Source organism: Ornithorhynchus anatinus, chromosome 17 (genome assembly GCF_004115215.2).
Source record: "Ornithorhynchus anatinus isolate Pmale09 chromosome 17, mOrnAna1.pri.v4, whole genome shotgun sequence".
In the NCBI taxonomy this organism is placed as follows: Eukaryota; Metazoa; Chordata; class Mammalia; order Monotremata; family Ornithorhynchidae; genus Ornithorhynchus; species Ornithorhynchus anatinus.
The window spans coordinates 9,564,780-9,585,591 of NC_041744.1; the positions used below are offsets into that span (position 1 = coordinate 9,564,780).

Below are 20,812 nucleotides of genomic sequence, written 5' to 3' on the forward strand. Positions count from 1 at the left end.
GACTGGGAGACCCACATGGGACAACCTGAAAGCGCAGAACAGTGCTTTATACATAGTAAGAGCTTAACAAACATCATCATCATTATTTTTTAAGTTATCATTTCATGCTTCCACCCTTTAAATTCAGAAAGTTAAGCTGCACTCGCCCCCAAGGGAGCTGCAAGAATGAACAGTTCTGATTCCGTAAGCTATTGTTCTCAGAGACCAGGAGCCCCTCTAAAGTGCAAGCTCGTTGTTAGGAGAATGGGGTCTACCAACCATACTGTACTCTCCCGAGCGCTCAGTACAGTACTCTGTACACGGTTACGTGCTCAGTAATACCGTCGACCGCGAGTCCGGACGTTTGGCCCTCAGGACTACTGGTTACCGCCCCCAGGCCCTCTTTCTCCGGAACCCCAAGGCCCACCCCGTCAAGAGGTTCCCCCGTCTTCCCCATCTCCCCCCAGTACCTCGGCGCCAACAGCCCGCGTGTCCGAAATGAGGCTACTTCTCACGGCGTTGCCTCGGAGAGCGTGTATTGGAGCCAGGGGCCGGGCGGGCTAAGAGCACAGACTGGTTACGGGTCAAGGCCACGGGGTGGTGAGGTGAAGCGAGGTGCTACTTGCAACTGGAGAAAGGCCAGAGAGGAGGGAGAAAGCAGGCCACGCTGACTGACCTCCCCCCCCTCAGGTTCCCTTCCTAGGGGCCGCTAGCCAGCCCCCCCCCCCCCGGCACTCTACGGCCGCCCGGCTTTTGGGGTGTGAAGAGGGACGTCGCGCTGTCCCCCTCTCCCGCTGGCGCCAGCCAGGCCGGCGAGGGGCACCCCTCAGGTCCGAAGAGGCGGGCCGGGCTGAACCCACAGGCCGGCCCGGGGCGGTTCCGGAAGGGGAGGTGGTTGTCTGAAGTTAGTGAGGAGGAGTCTGGCCGGGCGGGGTGGCTCCAGCTGTCCTCTCCTCCCACCCTGCACGGGCCCCGGGGGTTCCCCGTGTCTCCCTATAACACCCCCAAAGTGTGCCGAGCCAGTCCTGGGTTAGTAGTCAACTGGGCGCCCCGGCCCCGGGTCCCAAACCCATTAACGGCTAATGGATTCCAAGCGGGTGTCCCAGGGGCTTCCCCTTCCCGTTCCGCTCCTTCTGGGGGAAACGGGAAGCCCGCCTCATCTGACGCCCCAGCCCCCCGCCCACCCCACCGCCTCCGGCTCCCCTCTCCCCCCGGCTGCCGCTGCTCCTCTTTCTCGTCCTGCTCCCCCCCCTCTCTCTCCCCTTCCGTTCTTCTCCCTGCCGACCGGAGAGCCGGACGGTCGGGTCGTCGCTCACCGCCGGGGCAGCGGCAGAGGGAGGGTCGGGGACTGGGGAGAGCGGAGGCGGGAGCGCCGTTCCCTCCGAGCCCGGCCAAGGGCAAGGGGCCGCCCCGGAGGTTCCCGGGTGCAGGCGATGCCTCGGCGTCCGCTCGAGGGGCGTGGGGCCGGGTCCCGCCGTCCCGCGCCATCCCGCACCGTGGGGGCCCGACGCCGGCAGCGGGGCCGGGCCGGGGGCTAGGTCTGGCCCAGGGGGATCGAACACTCCAGACCGTTGTCGGAGCCGGCCGAGGAGTCGCGGGAGGAGCGGCCCTGCAGGAAGCGGATGATCTTCTCGACGGTGGCTTCCTGGTACTCGTGGGACCACCTGCGGGCACGGCGGGGCGCGGGTCAGAGACGGCGCCGCCGCGTCCCCGGGGGGCGTCCCCAGCGCCCGATCCGGGTCCGATGGGCAATCGGGAGCCCGGTCCTGGTCCTCCCTCTGGGGTCTGGCCCCCTCGGCTCTGTCGGCACCTCCCCCCAGCCCTGCCGCCTCCCGACCGACCGTGGGTCTCCCCCAGCCTCACTTGATGCCATTGAACTTGAGAACGGCCTGCATGTCCTCGGGCAGGGCCTGGGGCTCCGGCCACTCGAAGCCATCGATGACGGGCACGATGTTCTTGCCACAGCTCAGTGCGGTCACGATCTCCTGGGGGGAGGCGCGGGGATCAGAAGAGAGCTGCTCCGCTGAGCGGGTGGGTGGAAGGGGGGAGAGGAAGAGGACCTGCGGGTTGTCCCCGGACAAGCCTTGTGACCCTGGCGTGGTCGCTGAGGGGCCGAGGGGTAAATCAGGGAAGATGGGAGGGAGAGGGGAAGCCCGGCACAGACACGGAGGCGAGGCTGCCGAGGTCACCGCACGCCGGACCTTGGGACAGGGGAGCGGGGGCTCGGGGAGCAGGTTCTAGACCCTAAGCGAGTTGTGGGCAGGGAATGTGTCTGTTATATTGTTATATTATACTCTCCCAATAATAATAATAAAAACTGTGGTACTTAAGTGCTTACTATGTGCCAGGCACTGCACTAAGCATTGGGGTGCATACAAGCAAATCAATCGTATTTACTGAGTGCTGGGTGCAGAGCACTTGGGGGGGGGGTTACACCTAGTGACGCGTTCCCCGCCCACGAGCTCGGTAAGGACACAGTCTCCCAAGCGCTTGGTAGAGTGCTCCGCACACAGTAAGCGCCCAATAAATACAGTGGATGGATTGAACATGCAAATGAACTGCAAAACCTTTGGGAGTCACAACTCAAGCGTTCCTAGGAGCCGAGGGCTGTCGGCCGGGGGTCGGGGGGGGGAGGGGGGCCGGACCCTTCACCTTGTGCACCCAGTCCTTGCAGTCGGTGTCCCGCATGCACTTGTCCAGCGCCCCGGCCGACAGCACCAGCATGAAGTTGCGGGCACCCGTGACGCTCTGGATCAGCTTGTCCTCGAACTTGCCGGCCTCCAGCTTCTCCACGTCGATGAACACGCTGAAGCCGTGCAGCTGCAGGTGCACCTTGAGGAGACTGCGTCCACGGAGAGAGGGTTCGGCCGGGACCCTCCCCCCCCACCCCCCCCCCGCGGGCACCGCCCAGTCGCTCCGCCCTCCTCCCCTCGAGCCCCGGCCGGGACCCCCTCGGCCCCACTGCCCGCGCACCTGGCCAGCTGGGAGCCCGAGCTGCGGCGGTAGCTGATGAAGACGTCGGGGCTGTCGGAGTTAGACTTGCAGCCGCTGCAGGGCAAGGGCGAGTGCAGCGTCTCTGGACCGGGGCGACGGGGTGACGGGAGAGGGGGCGGTACAACCAGGGTGGTCACCGGCGGCGGTCCGCCCTGCCGATACCCGCCTCGGATGGCCACCCCCACCCACGGGCATTCAGAGGGACCCGGCCTGGCGGTTTCTAAGTCTGGCCCTGCTACTTGTCCGCTGCGTGACCTTGGGCAGGTCCCCCGTTCTCTGGGCCGCTGGCTCCTCGTCTGTCCGATGGGGATTTCATACCTGTCCTCCCTCCCCGTTAGACTGTGCGGGACAGGGACCGCGTCCGACCTGAGTAACTTCTATCTACCCCAGCCAGCACTCGGGAGAGTGCTTGGCACACAGTAAGCGCGTAAGAGAGATCCCTCTCGTTATTTGAGGACGGGAGGCGGCGGTCTCGGGGGCCCCGCGGGGTCTCACCTCGGGCCGCGGCGAGGATGCGCACGCGATGGAAGCCCAGCCGGATGCCGCAGTCGTCCTGCAGCTGCTGCTCGGAGACGCGGTGCAGCAGGGTCCGGTCGATGCCGCAGGCCACCAGCCCGTACGTGTACTGCCGGAACCGCGGGTCCACCGCCCCCAGCCAGTCCGCCAGGTTGCTGCGGTCGCAGGTGGCGTAGTTGGCGAAGGTCTTCAGCTCCGTCAGCTCTCTGAAGAACCTGGGGGGGGGGCGGGGGAGACAGCGGGGGCGGGGGTGGAGGGAGCCACCGTGGGCTGGGGGGGTCAGAGGGCACGGGGGCAGAGCAGACCCACGGGGCAGCCTAGGCCCAGGGGGGCAGTCAGTCACTCGTATTTATTGAGCACTTACTGTGTGCAGTGCACTGTATTAAGTGCTCGAGAGGCTACCACAATATAAAAAACGCCCTTCATTTCCCCAAATTCTTGCTGTACCGGTTGGGTTTTCCTTCCTGCCCGCCATGTGTCAACAGTGTATCGTCCCGTTGCCCTCATTGGTTTGTAAAGTCCTCGAAGGCAGAATCCTTGTCTTCTCACCGTCCTGGGCTCTCCCAAATATTTAAAACGGTCACCAGGCACCCCAAAGTGGTTATCCAATAATTACTACCGAACGGATGATGAACGAACGAAGGAACCGATGAACGTCCAAACGAACGAGTGACGGAATGAGTGAAAAAAAAACTCAGCCGAAAGGAGGAGGAGCGGGCGGGGCGGCTATACCTCTTGCGGGTGATGCCCGACGTCACGCCCAAGTCATCCCGCAGCTCCTCCTCCGTGAGCCGCAGCAGCAAGTCCCCGTCCACCTGCTGATCCTGGTGGGCGGAAGGGCAGGCCCGGGGCGGGCAGGCCCGCGTCTGCTTCTGACGCCCCGCCCGGACGCTGCCCTGTCCCTCCCCCACGTCGCCATTCCCCGGGGGCCCGATCCAGGGGAGAAGGGTCGGTCCAGGGGCTCCGTGGAGGAGAAGGGGTAGGGGGTCTAAGGCAGGGGCCGGGGCGGTCGACGGGGGGCCGTCGGGGGAGGTAGCCCGAGGGGAAGGGCAGCGGGGTGAGGGTGGGGAGGGATTGATCGGAGCGGGGAGAGGCCTCTTTTGGAGGGAAGGGGGAAGGCTGCGGGCAGGGAGGGTCCCAGGACGAGGGGTGGGGGCCGAGACGGGGTGACCCTGAGGTGCGTGGGAAGGGGCGGGCTCCGGTCCGTACCCGGAAGCTCTCGCAGAACTGGGAGAAGCCGATCTGCTGCAGCCAGGTGCGCACCTCGGCCTCCTTCCAGCTGGCCACACAGGGCAGGATGCGGCGGGGCACCTCCTCGCCCACCAGGCGCAGCGCCCGCTTGGCCAGCGCGGAGGTGGTGCCGTTGGACGAGTAGCAAACCAGCCGCTTCAGGCTCTGGGTGGCCCCAATCTCACTGAACACCTGGGGGTGGGATGGGTGGGGAGCGGGCGGGCCGGTGGCTTACATCTCCGGCCGTCCCCGACCCAGTGGGCATCGCTTTACGGGGCCACCACGGAGGCGGGCGGGGTGCCCCCGGCCTTCCCTTCTTTCCCGCGCCGTCCCCCTCCCAGCTGGACCCTGCCGCTAATGACCACCGGGGCGGGTGGCTCAGTGGCCGGGGGGCCGGACCGGGAGGCTCCGGAGAGTGCGCTGGATGGAGCCCGCCCGGGCCCGAGGGGCCCCCGTGACGGGGAGGGGTCCGGTCGGCGTCCACGTCGGCGTCCCCCTCTCCCGCCCAGTTGAGAAGATGGGGCGGAGAGGGAGATGCTCCCCGGGGACTCCCTCTCGCCCACCTCCCCAGCTCCCCTCGCCCCCGCCAACGTCAGTGCGGAATCCCCCCGGTGGGTGAGATGGGGTGACCTTGGAAGGGAAAAGGGTACGACTCCCCACCCGCTCCCCCATCGTCCCCACCGCCTCCTCCCCCTCCTCCTCTTCCTCCTATTTTCTCTCCAACCTCGTGCCCGGCTCCGGCCTCGCCGCCCCCTGACCCTAACCCTAACCCCACCCCCGCGGCGCTCACCTTGCTCTTCCCCTGCAGGTTCTTGATGGCGGCCTCGGCGCACAGGTAGAAGGCGGCGATGCACTGGGCCTCGAGCCGCGAGGACTCCAGCAGGGGCACCAGGCGCTGCAGGTCGTCGGCCGCCCGGCCCTGGCGCGTGTCGCTGGCGTCCACCAGGCGTCGGGCGAAGTGCCCGGGGTCCAGCGAGGCCACCAGGGGCTCGACCAGCGCCAGGGTGCCCGACCGCTCCACCTCCCTCTCCACCTCTTTGTTGGTGGCCAGCACGGCCACGGCCAGGCAGGCGTGGAGCCGGAGCAGCTCGTCGTCCTTGGAGAAGGCCAGGGGGAACAGCCACTCGGCCGCCCGCTTCTCCACCATGAGCCGCTGGTTGGCCTGCCCGCCGTGCATGGCGCAGTTGGCCAGCGCCAGGGCGCAGTGGCGCAGCACCACGAGGTCGGTCCAGCGGCACCAGTAGAGGATGGCGTCCAGCCCGCCGGCCGTGATCAGCTGGTGACAGGTCTCCTCCGTGTGTTTGAACATGTGCTCCAGGATGCCCGCCACGCTGCGGGCCAGCTCCACCGGCTCCCGCTCTTTGGCCAGGTTCAGGATCACCCCCAGCCCTATCCGGGCCACCCGGTCCCTGCGGAGAGATAATAATAATAATGGTGATGGCATTTGTTAAGCGCTTACTATATGCAAAGCACTGTTCTGAGCGCTGGAGAGGATACAAGGGGATGGGGTTGTCCCATGTGGGGCTCACAGCCTTAACCCCCATTTTACAGATGAGGTCACTGAGGCACAGAGAAGTGAGGTGACTCGCCCAGAGTCACACAGCTGGCAGGCGGCAGAGCCGGGATTAGAACCCACGACCTCTGACTCCCAAACCCGGGCTCTTTGCACTGAGCCACGCCGCTTCTCTGAGGCGGGGAGGGGAGCGGGCCTGGCCTCCGGCCTCGCCCGGGGCACGCTTCACGTGGCGTAGTGGATGGAGCCCGGGCCCGGGAGTCAGAAGGGCCTGAGTTCTAATCCCAGTTCTGCCACGTGTCTACTCTGTGACCTTGGACAAGTCACTTCAGTTCTCTGGGTCTCAGTTACCTCATCTGGAAAATGGGGATCGAGACTGGAAGCCCCATGTGGGACGGGGACCGTGTCCAACCTGATTTGTCCGTATCCACCTCAATGCTTAGCACGGTGCCTGGCACACAGTAAACACTTGAACAAATACCAAATTATTTCGGTTATTATCACTTCGCTCCGGACACTTCAGGTGCTCAGTAAGACATTTCAAGCACAGAGAAGCAACACGGCTTAGAGAAGGAGCGCGGCTTAGAAGAAACGGCCCGGGCTTGGGAGTCGGAGGTCGTGGGTTCTCATCCCGGCTCCCCCACTTGTCTGCTGTGGGCCCTTGGGCAGGTCACTTCACTTCTCCGTACGTCAGTGACCTCATCTGTAAAACGGAGATTAAGACTGTGAGCCCCACATGGGACAGCCTGATTAGCCTTAGAAGAGTGATTGGCACATAGTAAGCGCTTAATGGATACCATTATTATTATCATTTTAAAAAGCTCTGCACATAATAGGCGCTCGATAAATACCACCGATCGACTGATTGTCCGAGACACACTTTAGACCGTAAGCGCATTACAGACAGGGAACGCGCCCGCTGATTCTGTTGACGATGCTAAAATCCGCCCTTTCCTCTCCATCCCAACTGCCCATACGTTCCAGGTCATTCCAGATCAGAGGGCGAGGAGGGTCAGAACCCAGGTCTCCTGACTCCCGGGCCCAGGCTCTTCACCAAATCCTGTCAGTTCTTCCTCCTCAGCATTTCCAGAATCTGCTCCTCCCTCTCCATCCAACCGGCACTTTTCCAGGCCGGACTTCCGCAACACCCGCCTCACCGATCTCCCTGCCTCCAGTCCAGATTTCACTCTGCTGCCCAGATCATCTTTCTGAAAACACCTTTCTGCACATGCCCCCCCCCCCCCCCCCCGCCCACTCCTCCAAAACCTCCAACGGTCGGTCCCCTCTCCTCATCGAGTAGAAAGTCCTGTCCCCTGGCTTTCAAGCACTCAATGGGCTGTCTCCTCCCACTTAACCGCTCTCTTCTCCCATTAAATCCCAGAATGCCATCTCCGTTCCTCTGGAGCCAATCCATGTACCCGGCCTTGTTCTCGTCTCTCCCTACAAAGCCTTCCCCCTTCCAGAAACTCCCTCCCCTTTCGCGGCCAAGAGACCGCAGCTTTTCCCATCTCCAAAACCCTTTAGGGATCACTTCTTCCCCACCTCCCCCGACCTCCACTTCGGGCCCGCCACCGTAATACTTACGCTCTTACACACCGTCTCATTTCCCCTATCGGTTATCTATTCCAGATCCTGTCTCCCTCGCTAGACGTCGGGTCTTGAGGGCAGAGACCGTGTCTCCTAACTCTTTTACGTCCTCCTACTCCCCGACCGCTATGCTCTTGCCTAAGCTGGCACTGAATAAACACCATCGACGAGGGGGATGATGACCTGTTAAGAATTCCCCCTCCCTCCCCGCTCCTCTCCTCCCTCTTCCAGCCCTGGGGACCGCAGAGGCTGAGATCACATCTATAACGGGATCAGAGCTTCTCGGGGCCAGGCAGGAGGAGGCGAGGGCTGTCCCGCGCTCGGGACGGATGCCCGAAGCCCAGTCCTCGCTCGGCCCTCTCTCCCCCTCTCTCCACCCCCAACTTCTGTCCGGTGGCCAAGGGGATGTCAGAGCTCGGGCACGGTGGGAGCAGGGAGAGGGAGGGTCAGGATCAGACAAGAAGAGTCGGGTAACTCGCAGGAACGATCCAAAATCCTCCCCCCCACCCCTCGGATCCACCACCCCCCGCTCCGGATTCGGCCCTCAACCCGTATTCCTCCTGTTCCCATCCTGGAAGGGGAGGGGGGGGGGGGGGGGGGGCTCCGGATTCCGACGGCCCCGGTCGAGACCTAGGAGAGGGGTCGGAGGGCAGGCGGCGGAGCCGGTCAGGACGGGTCCGGGAGCGGACATGCCCGCGGGCGGGAGTGCCGGGGCGGCGGCCCGGAGGCGGGGTGGTACAAAGGTCGAAGGGATGTGATGATGATGGTAATAACGTTGGCATTTGTTAAGCGCTCACTGTGTGCAGAGCACTGTTCTAAGCGCTGGGGGAGATACAGGGTCATCAGGTCGTCCCCCGTGAGGCTCACGGTCAATCCCCATTTTACAGGTGAGGTCACTGAGGCCCGGAGAAGTGAAGTGACTCGCCCCCGGTCGCCCGGCCGACAAGAGGCAGAGCCGGGAGTCGAACCCACGACCTCCGACCCCGCAGCCCGGGCTCTTTCCGCTGAGCCACGCCGCGTCCCCTCATGCGCCCGTCCGAGGGCCCGTATCCGTCTAGCCCGCCCGGGCTAAGCGCTCCGAGGGCGAGGGGGCGGGTGAGGGGGGGGGGGGTCCCTGGCCACGGCGGATCTCCGAGTCCCTCCCAGCCCCTGCCGCCCCCTGCGCCCCCGTCCCCTCTCCCGTCCCCCCGGCTCCTCACCTGTTCTCCGCCACCAGGATCTGCTCCAACAGGCGGGCGGCCTGTGCCCGCGTAGCCAGCCTCGGGGCCCGCAGCAGGTCCAGCAGCAGGTCCAGCCCGCCGTCCAGGCGGATGGCATCGCACAGCCCCTTGGCCACCTCCCGCCCCACGGTGGGCAGCACCCAGGCGTCCTCCACCAGCTGGAAGACCTCGGCCAGGCCGGCGCCCACCGCCTCGGGCCCGCCCGCCCGCTTCAGGCCCGACAGTGCCAGCTGCAGCTCGGGCAGGACCCGCTCCAGGGCCCCCTGCGCCTCCCCGCCGCCACCGGGGGACACCTCCCGCACACCTCCGCCACCGCCTCCGGCCCACCAGGTGTCCGCGGGCCCGGCCCCGGGGACGGACGGCTTGTCGGGGCCCGCCATGCCAAAGAAACGACAGAGTCCGTAGGCGGACAAGAGCAGGCTGAGGACCATGGGGCCTAGGGACCCAGGCCGGGGCCCGGCCTGCCCCGGTGGCGGGGCATCGGGCCCCGAGGCCGGCAGGGAGATGGAGGGGAGGGAGGGAGGGAGGGAGGGAGGGAGGGAGGGGGACCCCGTGGGAAGAAGAGGGGAAAGGACGGAGAAGGAGGGGGAAGAACGGGGGTCGGGGAGACGCGGCGGAGGGCGGGGAGGGAGAAGGACGAGGGAGATGAGGACGGGACCGAGCGAGAGGGACGAGAGGGACGAGGGGGTGAGGATGACGGGGAGAGGGCGGGTGGGGGAAGGGGATGAGGAGGATGGGGATGGACCGCTGGGGGAAGGCGGGGAGGACGATGGTGATGCGGGGACGGGGGGGAGGGGATGAGGACGATGGGGATGGGGAGCGGGGGAAGGGGGAGGAGGATGGGGAGGGGATGGGGGTGACGGGGATGGAGGGATAGAGTGGTCCTCACGGCCGCCTCGGGCCACTTAGCCTCTGCCCCGGTTCCACGGCCGCGACTTCCGAGCTGGGAAGCGGGAACAAAGCGCTGCGCTCCCCGCGGAGGCCCCGCCCCGCGGGAAACCGGGGGACCCCGCCCAGGACCCGCCCACTCGCCGACCCGGGGCCACTCCCCCCGGGCCCCCCCCCCCAATCATCATCATCGTTAAGCGTTTCCTAAGTGCCGGGCACTGTACTAAGCGCTGGGCTACGTACAAGCAATGCGGATTGCGCACAGTCCCTGTCCCCCATGGGACCCGCGGTCTTGATCCCCCATTTTACAGCTGAGGGGACTGAGGCACGGAGAAGTGGAGCGGCTCGCCCAAGGTCACGAGGCAGACGAGTGGCGGAGTGGGGTGAGAAGCCGGGTCCTTCCCGCTCCCGGGCTCCGGCCGCTGGGCCTCGCTGCTTCTGATTCCCCACGATTCGGCGAGTTCCAGCGGGACGGAGATTCCCTGGGAATGTCGTGAAGGGAATGATTTTTCGGTGGCTTTCAACTCTCCCTCCGCTAAATTAACAAGCATCTTATCAGATAATAATAATGTTGGTATTTGTTAAGCGCTTACTATGTGCACAGCACTGTTCTAAGCGCCGGGGGAGATAGAGGGTAATGGGGTCGTCCCGCGTGAGGCTCACGGTTAATCCTCATTTTACAGATGAAGTAACTGAGGCACAGAGAAGTGAAGTGACTTGCCCACCGTCACCCAGCTGACAAGTGGCAGAGGCGGGATTCGAACCCATGACCTCCGACTCCCAAGCCCGGGCTCTTTCCACTGAGCCGCGCTGCTTCTCTTTATCAAAGCTAAACGTGACCCGACACGGCCCCTGATCTTCACTTGAGTCATCTGTCTAGGGGCACTTTTTTCCAGTCACATTTTGGTTTTAGGGAATTTACGAATTGGAAATCTCACCAGACAAGCTCCCCACTATCTTTCCAGAAGTCCTCAGTGTCTAACCTAATAGCCCTCAGTCCCCGAACGATCAGTACCTCGGCCTCCTTCCTTCCTTCCATCCTTCACTCCCTCTCTTCGAGCGGCCGGAGCTCAAAGCTTCGGAAAAGGGACCGCGTCGGCCCTCGGGGCCCTGGGTCCCTTTCCCGGTCCAAGGGGAAGGGAGCCTCCTGGTCTGCAGGATCCTGGCGGGGCCCGTCCTCGCTCTGTGCCTCAGTTTCCCGGGGCGGGGCAGGACCAGTGCGCCGAGAAACTTTCCTTTCTCCCAACTGCTTTGGCACCTCCATCTCAAGCAGCAGTCCCGAGGTTCCTGTGTGGGAGTGGGGAGAGAGAGAGACACAGGGACAGAAAAACAGAGGCGATCAATCGATCAGCCAATCAGTGGTATTTATTGAGCGCTTACTTTGTGCTGAGCACTGTACTAAGCACTTGGGGGAGTACGATACAACACAGTTAGCAGACACGTTCCCTGCCCAGAACGAGGTTACACAGCTTAGGCACTGAAGACCTGTTCCCACCTGTCTGGGGCATCTTCTTACATCTCGCTTTCTCTCTTACAGAGAACAAACAATTTCAGGTGAGAGATCCTGGCTCCCAGCCCCATCCTTGATTCCCTGCAACCTGAGGCCTCCAGTCAAGACAAAGAGGAGCTCCAGGGTTCCTTGGGTAAGGTTGGCCAAGAGGGCGTGAGGGCGAGGGAGGGACTCCGTGGGCCGGAGACTCCTGGGGTCCTGGCTCAGGGAAGGGAGAAAGGGCAATAAGAATAATAATAATGTTGGTATTTGTTAAGCGCTTACTATGTGCCGACCACTGTTCTAAGCACTGGGGTAGACAGAGGGGAATCAGGTTGTCCCATGTGGGGCTCACAGTTTTAATCCCCATTTTACAGATGAGGTAAACGGAGGCACCGAGAAGTGAAGTGACTTGCCCCCAAGTCACACAGCTGACAAGGGGCTGAGCCGGGATTCGAACCCACGACCTCTGACTCCAAAGCCCGGGCTCTTTCCACTGAGCCACGCTGCTTCAGAGGGGAACAGATCCTCCAGCCCAGCCCTACCCTTTACCCCCAGCAACCACGGTGGACGTTAATCGATAACCAGGAGGGAGGGGAGGCAGCGGGTGCCAGGGAAGGGAAACTGAGAGAATCCAAGCTGGGCATCCCCCATTTCAGCAAGGGCGGACTCTAACGAATAATAATAATAATAACGGTACTTGTTAAACACACACTATGCGTAAATACCGTTCTAAGCGCTAGGGTAGGTACAAGTTAATCAGGTTGAAGCCGGTCCCCGTCCCAGAGGGGGCTCCCAGTCCCCCATTTTACAGATGAGGTATCTGAGGCCCGGAGAAGTGAAGCGACTCACCCAAGGTCACACAGCAGACACGCGTCGGAGCTGGGATCGGAACCCAGGTCCTTCTGACTTCCAGGCCCACTCCCTTTCCCCTCTTGTCTGTTTTTCGCTAGAGCGAACTCTGCCAGGGTTGGCCGCTTCCCAAACCTTTCCCGATTCCCTTCCCAGACTTTACCCAATCCCCTCTCTCCCAGGTTTGGTTAGCGTCTCACCTGCTTCCGGTTAAAATGGCTCTATTTCCAAGCCGGAGGCAGGGGATGCCAAACCCCAGCCCCGTGGCCAGCGCTGTCCCTCCTCGCTCCCCCTCTCCCACTCCAGGACCCGGGGTCACCGGTATCAGCGTCCGTGGCTCCGACCTCCCGGTCACGGACCTAGGCCGGGAGGGGCCGGTGGGGAGCTGGAGGGAGAGAAAGGGGGATTGGCTGGATCCAGGGGTGGGAAGAGCCCGGCTTCTGCTTTAGATAGCCCCCCTTCCCCCCTGCAGAGCGCGGATCTGTCCGGCCCCCGTTCCTGCCCCGCGCCATGCTGTGGGCAAGGCCTGCAGCAGGCCTCCTGTTGGCCCTGCTGTTTACTGGGACGTTGGCTGATGAAGGTAACGGGGCAAAGGACTACGGTCTGCAGGGGACGGGGGCCACCAGGGCACAGGAGGGGCAGAAGGCACGGTGACTTCCTCTGGGCTTTCGGGAGGCGATGGAATAACGGGAGGGATGCCGGCGGGGGGTGATCCTTGGGTGTCTGAGGGGGCCAGGTGAGGCCAGGTGACCCTTGGCTTGTCCCCCCCCCCCCCCCCGCGCAGAGTCCTGCAGCGGCCGCTGCACGGAGGGTTTTAACTCCAACAAGAAATGCCAGTGTGATGACCTCTGTTCGTACTACCAGAGCTGCTGTTCAGACTACATCGCTACCTGCAAACCCCAAGGTACGGCCCAGCCTCCCCGGCCCCGCTGCCCCTGACACCCAGGATTCCCCCGGTGACCAGTGAGGGCCCCTCGGGGCCAGGAGGTGGGCCGGATGGGTGGCCCAATGGAAAGAGCGTGGGCCTCGAAGTCAGGGCACCTGGGTTCTCATCCCCGCTCTACCGCTTCCAGCCGTGTGATCTCGGGCAGGCCGGCTTCCCTGCGCTTCGGTTTCCTCATCCGAAACACGAGGGTTCGGCACCTGTCCTCGCTCCCACTTAAGTCCGTGAGCCCCGCGTGAGACGGGGTCCGCGTCCGACTCCGTTACCTTGGATCCGACCCGGCAGTCGGTACGGTTTTCGGCGCGCACAGTAAGCGCTGCACGGATAGCGCGGTTATTGGACCGTCAGTTTCAGTTCCTGCAGCCCCGGGCGGGGTGAGGGTTGGCTACGAGACAGGTGGCCCCGCGAGGTAGGTGCCGTCTAGTACCACCCCCAGCCCACAGGCTGAGGGTGTTTGCGTGGTGGGGCCAGCCCATCCGGGAAAAACGGCTGTCCGGGGCAAACGGGCAGATGCCAGCGAGGGCACAGGGTTCAGGGGCTCCGTCTGTTCCCAGTGACCCGGGGAGATGCATTTGCTCTGCCTGAAGACGAGTACGGAGACTTCCCTGACCGGAACGCTAACACCTCCAACATCCCGGATGACCCGATTGAGCAGGAAATCCTCCCGGACCCCACCGAGGTCCCAGAGGGGCAGGAGGAGACAACGAGCTCAAGCAACATCCCGGGCATGGAGGTCCCGAACGAGGAGGAGGAGGAGGAGCCGTGCAGCGGGAAGCCCTTCGACGCCTTCACCGACCTGAAGAACGGCTCCTTCTTTGCCTTCCGAGGTGCTGGGAGGAGAGGGAGGAAGCGGAAAGGAGGCGGGGTCGGGAGGAGCTAAGGGGCGAGGGATGGGGTGCGGGGGCCGGCGGGGAGGTAGGGCGGGCGGAGAGATGAAGCAGAATCTGCCCCTTCCTCTGGGCTCAAGCCCTCTTCCTCTCCCTCCCTCGCGGCCCCAGGGAAGTACTGCTACGAGCTGGATGAGAAGAGCGTGCTCCCTGGGTACCCCAAGCTGATCCGCGACGTGTGGGGGATCGAGGGGCCCGTCGATGCCGCCTTCACCCGCATCAACTGCCAGGGGAAGACCTACCTCTTCCAGGTGCTCGCCGAGTCACAGCGGTTTCCCTGCCGGGCTTGCCCGACAACCCGGGGGGGAGTCTGGGAAGGGGGAGGCGAGCGAGAGGGGCTGAGGGCGGGAGGGGATAAGGGACAGGGCCTGGGGAGAGACAGAGAAACCGGGGACGCTCCGGGGAGAGAGAGCGGAAACTTTGACACGAAAGGAATGGCAACGGAGACGCAAGATATCCTCTCTCCCTTTTGGGTTGAGAACCCGGGCCCTACCCGAACCAAGGCCGAGCCTCCGTAGGGGAGGGAAGAGGCCTGGGGAACTCAGGGAAGTTAGGGGGGGTGCGTCCTCCTCGGCTCCCCGGGCCTCCGGCCAGCCTGCTCTCCCTGGTCCCCAGGGCAGCCAATACTGGCGCTTTGAGGATGGCATTCTAGACGAAGGCTACCCCCGGAACATCTCAGAGGGTTTCCAGAACATTCCTGATGATTTGGATGCAGCTCTGGCCCTGCCCGCTCGCAGCTTCAGCGGCCGCGAGCGGGTTTACTTCTTCAAAGGTGATATCAGGGAGGGAGGTTATCCAGTTTCCTCTCCGGGCCCGACACAGGACCCCACCGGCCTCTTCTCCGTGGCCGGATCGTGCCCTCCACCCCAGGGAACGTACCCAGCCCACCTCTCGTGCCGGGGACTGACGCCCTCCATAGCTCCGTGCCAGAGCCCTGCCCACGCAGGGCAACCTCACTGAGGATCCTGGCCCTCCGTTCCTTCCCCCGGGCCCGTTGCCACTTTATCCCGTCCCTCCACCTCCCCACTGGGAAGCCCCAAGAAAGTCTAAATCCCACTGGCCTCGGGTGGGTGGGAGAGTTGGGTTTGGGTCCCCCCGGCTATCCAGGGTTGGCCACCCCCGTCTTCCCTGGGAATCCCCATCCAGCTGCTGTCTTTCCCAGGGAAGAAGTACTGGCAGTACGAATTCCAGACTCAGCCCAGCCGGGAAGAGTGTGAGGGCAGCTCCCCTTCGGCCGTGTTCGAGCACTACGCCCTGATGCAGCGGGACAGCTGGGAAGACATCTTCCAGCTCCTCTTCTGGGACAGCAGGGGTGGTAAGGGGGCCGGGGCAGGGGGAGAGGAGGGCGGATACTTCCCTGCTTCCTCTGCTGTGGGCCAGGGATGCTCCGGCTGAGGGCAAACGGGAGGTGGAGCTGGGGGGAAGGGCACTGAGGAAAGAGGGGCAGAGGGCCAGGGAGTGGACCAAGTGAGCAGATACTGGGTAGGCTCACCCCCGGACGCCTCCAGACACGGAGCGGACGGGGGCACTGCCTCCAAAGGCTGCTGGGGAAATAGAAGCAGGGACTGCTGACCAGGGAGGAGAGCCAAACCTGGCCTAGGTCCCACCCCGTGAGTTAACGTATGATTCCTGTTTGCGTTGGGCCCCTGGGTTGACCCAGACTTTGCTTCTATCGACCGTCGGGGAGAGTGGGGTGTTCGAAGGTGGGAGGGGACGGGGGGACGGAGAATCAGCTGGGGCCCCGGGCCTTGGACTTTGTCAGGCAGGGCCGTCCGGGCCGGAGGGCACGGCCCAGCTGCTTCCTCCGTCTGTTTCGGAGGGGGATGACGGGAAAGGGAGGGCAGACTTTTCCCCTCCCTGCCTCTGGAGGGAAGAGCGCCTCAGGCTTGGGAGAGAAAGGGCGAGAGGCAGGGAGGGAGGCCTCAGGCTCCGCGGAGAGGAGACCAGGCCCGGAGAGAGGAAAGGTTCAGAAGGGCAGTGGGGCAAGAAAGAGGTTGAAAGGGTGGGGAGGAATGGGGGGCGGGAGGGCACGGAGATGGGGGCAGGGGCGAGAGAAAAAACGGGCCCGGGAAGACGAAGGATGACGGGTCGGGTCGGGGTTTGGGGCAGCAGCCACACGCGCGGTCCAGATCTCCTGGGCGAGACGGCTCAGCCCCGGCCCGCGTCTGCCCCGGTCCCCCACAGGAGGGGCGAGCCGGCCCCAGTACATCAACCGAAACTGGCGGGGGGTGCCGGGCCGCGTGGACGCCGCCGTGGCCGGTCGCATCTACCTGTCCGCCCGCTCCCCGACCCGATCCGCCTGGACCCAGAAGCGCAAGGCCCGACGCAACCGCAGACGGTACCGCCTGCGCAATCGTTCCCGCTCCCGCTCCTCCGGCTCCCGGTGGATGTTGCCCTTCTTCCTGGACCCCGAATCGGAGGAGGAAGAGGACGACTGGTTCGTGCCCTCGGGCTGCCAGCCCATCCAGAGTGTCTACTTCTTCGTGGGAGGTGGGTCACCATCCCTCCCTGCCGTCTCCCCGGGGGACCCTGAGGCCGGGACTCTCCCCTGGGAGTAGAGGAGGGGGCCTGAGGCGGGGTCAGGTTGGGGAGGGTGGGTACCTGGGGGGAGAGGCCCCGGGACGAAGCGGGGGACAAGGGCCCATTCTCTCCTCTCACTCTCTTCCTCCATTCTCTCCCCCAGACAAATATTATCGGGTCAACCTGCAGACTCGGCGGGTGGACAAGGTGAAACCGCCCTACCCACGGCCCATTGCCCCCTATTGGCTGGGCTGTCCGGCCTCCGACACCTAGGCCTTCCGGGCACCACGTCCGACCTGCCGGGGGCTCCTGGGCCTCTCCCCGTCTCCCGGCGCCGTGCTAATAAAGTCCTCTCGGGGCTCCGCCCGTCCGTCCACCCGATGCTGGCGACCGAGGAGGCCGGGGGCGGGTGGGTACCCCGCCCCCCTTTCTATAACACGACGGCGGAAAGACGGCCGCTCAATCCCCCGGGCCTCCCCTGACCCGGCTCTCTCAGAATCCCCTCCGCACTCCTCCATAGGAGCGGGCATAAATCCATAAAGAAATGAAGGCAGGAACGGGACAAGGATCCAAATGACCGCGATGTTCTACGGAGACGTTCGAACCATTTAAAGGGGGGGTGGGGAGGAGGAAGGGGAAGTGGCCGGACGGGGGCAGGTAGTCGAACGGGCAGCCAGGGCGGATTACGAAGACTGGGTCGGGTAGGGGAGGGCAGGACGGGGGGCACCGGGCAGGGAGACCCGGGGGCATTGGGATCGGGTGAGGGATTTGGGGGAATGCTGGAAGAGGATAAGGGATGAAGAAGGGATGGAAGGAGGGGTGTTGCGGGGATGCGTGTGTGTGTGTGATGGGGAGGTTGAGATATGGGGGAAATTCCAGGAAGGGATCGACAACCTGCCCCCGGGGATGCAAGGGAAATCTGAGGACTGGGGGTGTTGGCACGGGGGTGGAGCGGGAAGGGAGGATGAAGTGAGGGCAGGAACTGGGGGGGGGGGGGCCGGGCCACCGACCTTATCCGTGACCAGTGACTTGGAGAGGATCCGAGGAACCTTATTCACGGTGACGGGGCGGCAGCGTTCACTGACTAGATTCGGCTTGTGTCGTTTCCCGTCCGGGTCCCTAGAGATGAAGTACTGGGGAGAGTGCCGGGAGGGGTGCTGGGGGAGGGGGGGGCTCTTCTTCCAAAAATCACGTCCTTAATCAATCGGTCATATTTATCGAGCGCTTACCGTGTGCCGGACACTACGCCGAGGGCTTGTAACACACAACGATATAGCAGAGATATTCCCGGCCCCAAACGTCCTGGCCAAGCACAGTGAGGGACGAGAGGGCAGCTACACGTGACTGCAGAAACGAGGTAGGAGGCAGTGCCAGGGAGAGCCACTTTTTACATCCCCCCCAAACAGAGCGACGTTACGATGTTCCAGTCAGCCTAGGCTCGCGTCTCCAACGGGGACAACGGGACGTTTGAAGGACCAGCGTTGGCCGGTGGATAGAGCACGGGTCTGGGAATCACGGGACCTGCATTCTAATCCCGGCTCCGCTACTCGTCCGCTACCCGTGACCTTGGGCGAATCCCTTCACTTCTCTGGGCCCTCATCCGCAAGATGGGGATTCGCCAGAGGTCCCTGAATACACGATATATTTAACGAGGGCGCTATAAGTACTTAAAACGTACCAAGCACTAGGCTGAACACTGCACGTTTACCCAAAAATTAATTCTAACCCAGTCCCTGTCCCCAATCCTAACCCTAGTTAGGGGGCTCACGATGTAAATGGGGAAGGATTGGTAGGCAAAAAAATGAGAAGCAGCATGGCGCGGTGGATAGAGCATGGGACCGGGAGTCGTGATGTCACGGGTTCTAATCCCATGCGGGGCTCACGGTCTTAAATCCCCATTTTACAGATGAGGTAACCGAGGCACAGAGAGGTTAAGCGGCCGGCCCAGGCAGCAGGCGAGCGGCGGAGACAGGATTACAACCCACGTCCTCTGACTCCCAAGCCCGTGCTCTTTCCACCGAGCCACGCTGCTTCTCTATTAAGCGCTTACCATGTGCCAACTCTGTACTAAGCGCGGGGGAGGATATAAGCAGATCGGGTTGGACACGGTCCCTGTCCCACGTGGGCTCACAGTCTCGATCCCCATTTTCCAGATGAGGTAACTGAGGCTCAGAGAAGTTAAGCCACTTGCTCAAGGTCCCACGGCAGACAAGTGGCGGAGCTGGGATTAGAACCCATGACCCTCTGACTCCCAGGCCCGGGCTCTAGCCACCGGGCCAAGCCGCTTCAACATCACTGTCCTCTCTCCCGCCGGGACCAAGGCGCAGAGAGATTTTCGAAGCTGGGGAGAGACTGGGGCCGGGGGTAGGGTGGTCATGGGTCTTTAAGGATGCTGCCTTGCCCGCTCTTGCTTCTCCAATCCCGGGCACTGCCCACCTCGTTCCCTCCCGGTCCCCTCCCTCTGCCCGCTCTGAGCCTCGCCCTTTCTCCCCCCGCTCCTTGGGGCTGGAAAGCCTCATGTGGTTGCCAGGGTGGGGGCGGGCCGGGATAAAAGCGGCCGAGCAGGTGGCCGAGGCAGGGCAGGACGCGGAGGACCAGACGGGACCGGCCGGGATCGGCGGGACCGGATCTCAGGAGCAGAGGGAGCCCCTCGGGCCGGGCCTGGCATGGCCTGCGTCCTCCATCGCCTCCCGGGAGGGCAGCCCTCGGGCTGCATCTCCCCGGAGCCGACGACAGGTGTGACTCGAGAGGACGCCGGGGGTCCGGCCGCCCTCCCCGGCCCCGGGGCCGCTCTGGGGGGTGGCGGGAGGAGGGGCCGGGGGTCCGAGGGGCCCGCACGCAGGGTGACCGGACCTTCCGTCCGTCCCCAGGGCCCGGGCCCCGGCGTCGGAAGCGGACCACGTTCAGCCGCGGGCAGCTGCTGGAGCTGGAGCGCGTCTTCGCCGCGCGCCCCTATCCCGACGTCGACACCCGCGACCACCTGGCTCGACTCACGCGCCTCCCCGAGGCCAAGATCCAGGTGACCCCCGCGACGCTCCCCGCGGCGCCCCCCGCATGCCCTCCATCCCTCCGGCCGGGGCGCGGAGCCGGGGTCGTGACCTTTCCCCTCTCCCTGGCCCTTCCCTCCCCGCAGGTTTGGTTTCAGAACCGCCGGGCCAGGAGAACCAAGAGCGGGAACCCAGGCGGGCTGAGCTCCCCGCGGAGGAGGGGCCCTCGGCGCCCCCTCCCCGCTCCGCCGGCCCCGCCGCGGCCCCCGGGCCCCAGGAGGCCGGGGGTCGGCTCCCCGACCCGGCCCGACGGAGGGGACCCCATCCCAGGTTGGCCGCCCCGGCCAGATCTCCCGCGCCTTTCCCCGGGCCCTGCCTCTCCGGGTCCCGGGGAGGACACCGGGGCGGACGGGCAGGCGCCGACCACCGGACGGACCGGCCCAGCCCGCCGTCCGGGGCCTCCCGGCTCTGTGCAGACCTCGCTCGGTCGCCTCTCTGACCTCATCTACAACGCAGCCGTCGTCACCAACCTGGACTCCTCCTGAGCCCGCCACCGGATAGCCGTGATGATCACTGTGGGATCGGTTAAGCGCTTACTCTGTGCCGGGCACCGTACCGGGCGCCGGGGTGGATACGGGCAAATCGGATTGGACACGGTCCCTGTCCTCCGTGGGGCTCCCGGTCTCGATCCCCACTTGACAGATGAGGTAACTGCGGCCCAGAGAAGTGAAGCGACTTACCCAAGGTCACACAGCAGACAGGCGGCGGAGCCGGGTTTAGAACCCACGACCTTCTGACTCCCAGGTCCGTGCTCTATCTTCAGGGATTCCGGACCCCTCTCCCTCGCCACCCCAGGCAGGCCAAGACCCCCCCCCCCCCCCGAGGCCAAAATCACACCTCCTCCCACCTTGCAGCTGCTGATTCACCCCTGACGTTCTCGCCACGGTCCCCCCTTATTTAATGAAAAGACCCAGCCGAAAGAGCTGGACCCGTCCCACCCGTGGTTGCTGTACAAAGTACGCTTTCCCGCCCTCCTCTTTGCCCCTATCCCCACCCGGTCAAGCTAGTGACACACTGGGGTCAGGACCTGGGAGTCCTCTTTTCCCTCCACCTGGCGAGTTATTATTCTGCGGTAACAGAGGAGAAATCGGGGCTTAGTGGGGTTTAGTTTCCGGGCGGTCCGCGGGCTCGACCGGGGTGGCGGGAG

The 20,812-nt window shown here is 64.2% G+C and overlaps 3 protein-coding genes and 1 long non-coding RNA gene across 4 annotated transcripts; 2 read left to right on the forward strand and 2 right to left on the reverse strand.

The window, feature by feature from the left end:
• Window positions 1-1,174: 1,174 nt before the first annotated feature.
• On the reverse strand, window positions 1,175-9,548 carry SARM1 (sterile alpha and TIR motif containing 1). The gene is made up of 9 exons (XM_029082888.2): window positions 9,019-9,548; window positions 5,510-6,128; window positions 4,699-4,911; window positions 4,222-4,313; window positions 3,469-3,704; window positions 2,953-3,055; window positions 2,632-2,821; window positions 1,843-1,964; window positions 1,175-1,643 (listed from the first exon to the last, which is right to left on the reverse strand). Exons 1-9 carry the CDS (start codon window positions 9,468-9,470, stop codon window positions 1,514-1,516), a joined length of 2,157 nt encoding a protein of 718 aa, XP_028938721.1. The 5' UTR covers window positions 9,471-9,548; the 3' UTR covers window positions 1,175-1,513.
• Window positions 9,549-10,300: 752 nt separating this feature from the next.
• On the reverse strand, window positions 10,301-12,685 carry LOC114817965. Its single transcript, XR_003765795.2, has 3 exons — window positions 12,469-12,685; window positions 10,943-11,214; window positions 10,301-10,409 (listed from the first exon to the last, which is right to left on the reverse strand). It is a non-coding gene; the product is annotated as an uncharacterized LOC114817965 (long non-coding RNA).
• A 43-nt stretch (window positions 12,686-12,728) lies between these two features.
• On the forward strand, window positions 12,729-17,180 carry VTN (vitronectin). Its single transcript, XM_029082741.2, has 8 exons — window positions 12,729-12,848; window positions 13,053-13,172; window positions 13,766-14,038; window positions 14,210-14,349; window positions 14,714-14,870; window positions 15,261-15,413; window positions 16,283-16,588; window positions 16,782-17,180. Exons 1-8 carry the CDS (start codon window positions 12,779-12,781, stop codon window positions 16,889-16,891), a joined length of 1,329 nt encoding a protein of 442 aa, XP_028938574.1. The 5' UTR covers window positions 12,729-12,778; the 3' UTR covers window positions 16,892-17,180.
• A 1,639-nt stretch (window positions 17,181-18,819) lies between these two features.
• Window positions 18,820-20,255, forward strand: SEBOX (SEBOX homeobox). The gene is made up of 3 exons (XM_039914520.1): window positions 18,820-19,354; window positions 19,489-19,637; window positions 19,752-20,255. The coding sequence occupies exons 1-3, from the start codon at window positions 19,285-19,287 to the stop codon at window positions 20,148-20,150; spliced, it is 618 nt and encodes a 205-aa protein (XP_039770454.1). The 5' UTR covers window positions 18,820-19,284; the 3' UTR covers window positions 20,151-20,255.
• The last annotated feature ends 557 nt before the right edge of the window (window positions 20,256-20,812 follow it).

Bases quoted from the DNA above. Each gene is read 5' to 3' on its own strand.
- SARM1 (XM_029082888.2), bottom strand. From the start codon at position 9,470: ATGGTCCTCAGCCTGCTCTTGTCCGCCTACGGACTCTGTCGTTTCTTT. The intron at 4,912-5,509 runs GTGAGCGCCGCG...TCCCACCCCCAG, and splicing joins ACCTGCAGGGGAAGAGCAAG to GTGTTCAGTGAGATTGGGGC. The intron at 4,314-4,698 runs GTACGGACCGGA...TCCGCCCACCAG, and splicing joins AGTTCTGCGAGAGCTTCCGG to GATCAGCAGGTGGACGGGGA.
- VTN (XM_029082741.2), top strand. From the start codon at position 12,779: ATGCTGTGGGCAAGGCCTGCAGCAGGCCTCCTGTTGGCCCTGCTGTTT. The intron at 12,849-13,052 runs GTAACGGGGCAA...CCCCCCGCGCAG, and splicing joins TGGGACGTTGGCTGATGAAG to AGTCCTGCAGCGGCCGCTGC. The intron at 14,039-14,209 runs GTGCTGGGAGGA...TCGCGGCCCCAG, and splicing joins CTCCTTCTTTGCCTTCCGAG to GGAAGTACTGCTACGAGCTG.
- SEBOX (XM_039914520.1), top strand. From the start codon at position 19,285: ATGGCCTGCGTCCTCCATCGCCTCCCGGGAGGGCAGCCCTCGGGCTGC. The intron at 19,355-19,488 runs GTGTGACTCGAG...GTCCGTCCCCAG, and splicing joins CTCCCCGGAGCCGACGACAG to GGCCCGGGCCCCGGCGTCGG. The intron at 19,638-19,751 runs GTGACCCCCGCG...CCCTCCCCGCAG, and splicing joins TCCCCGAGGCCAAGATCCAG to GTTTGGTTTCAGAACCGCCG.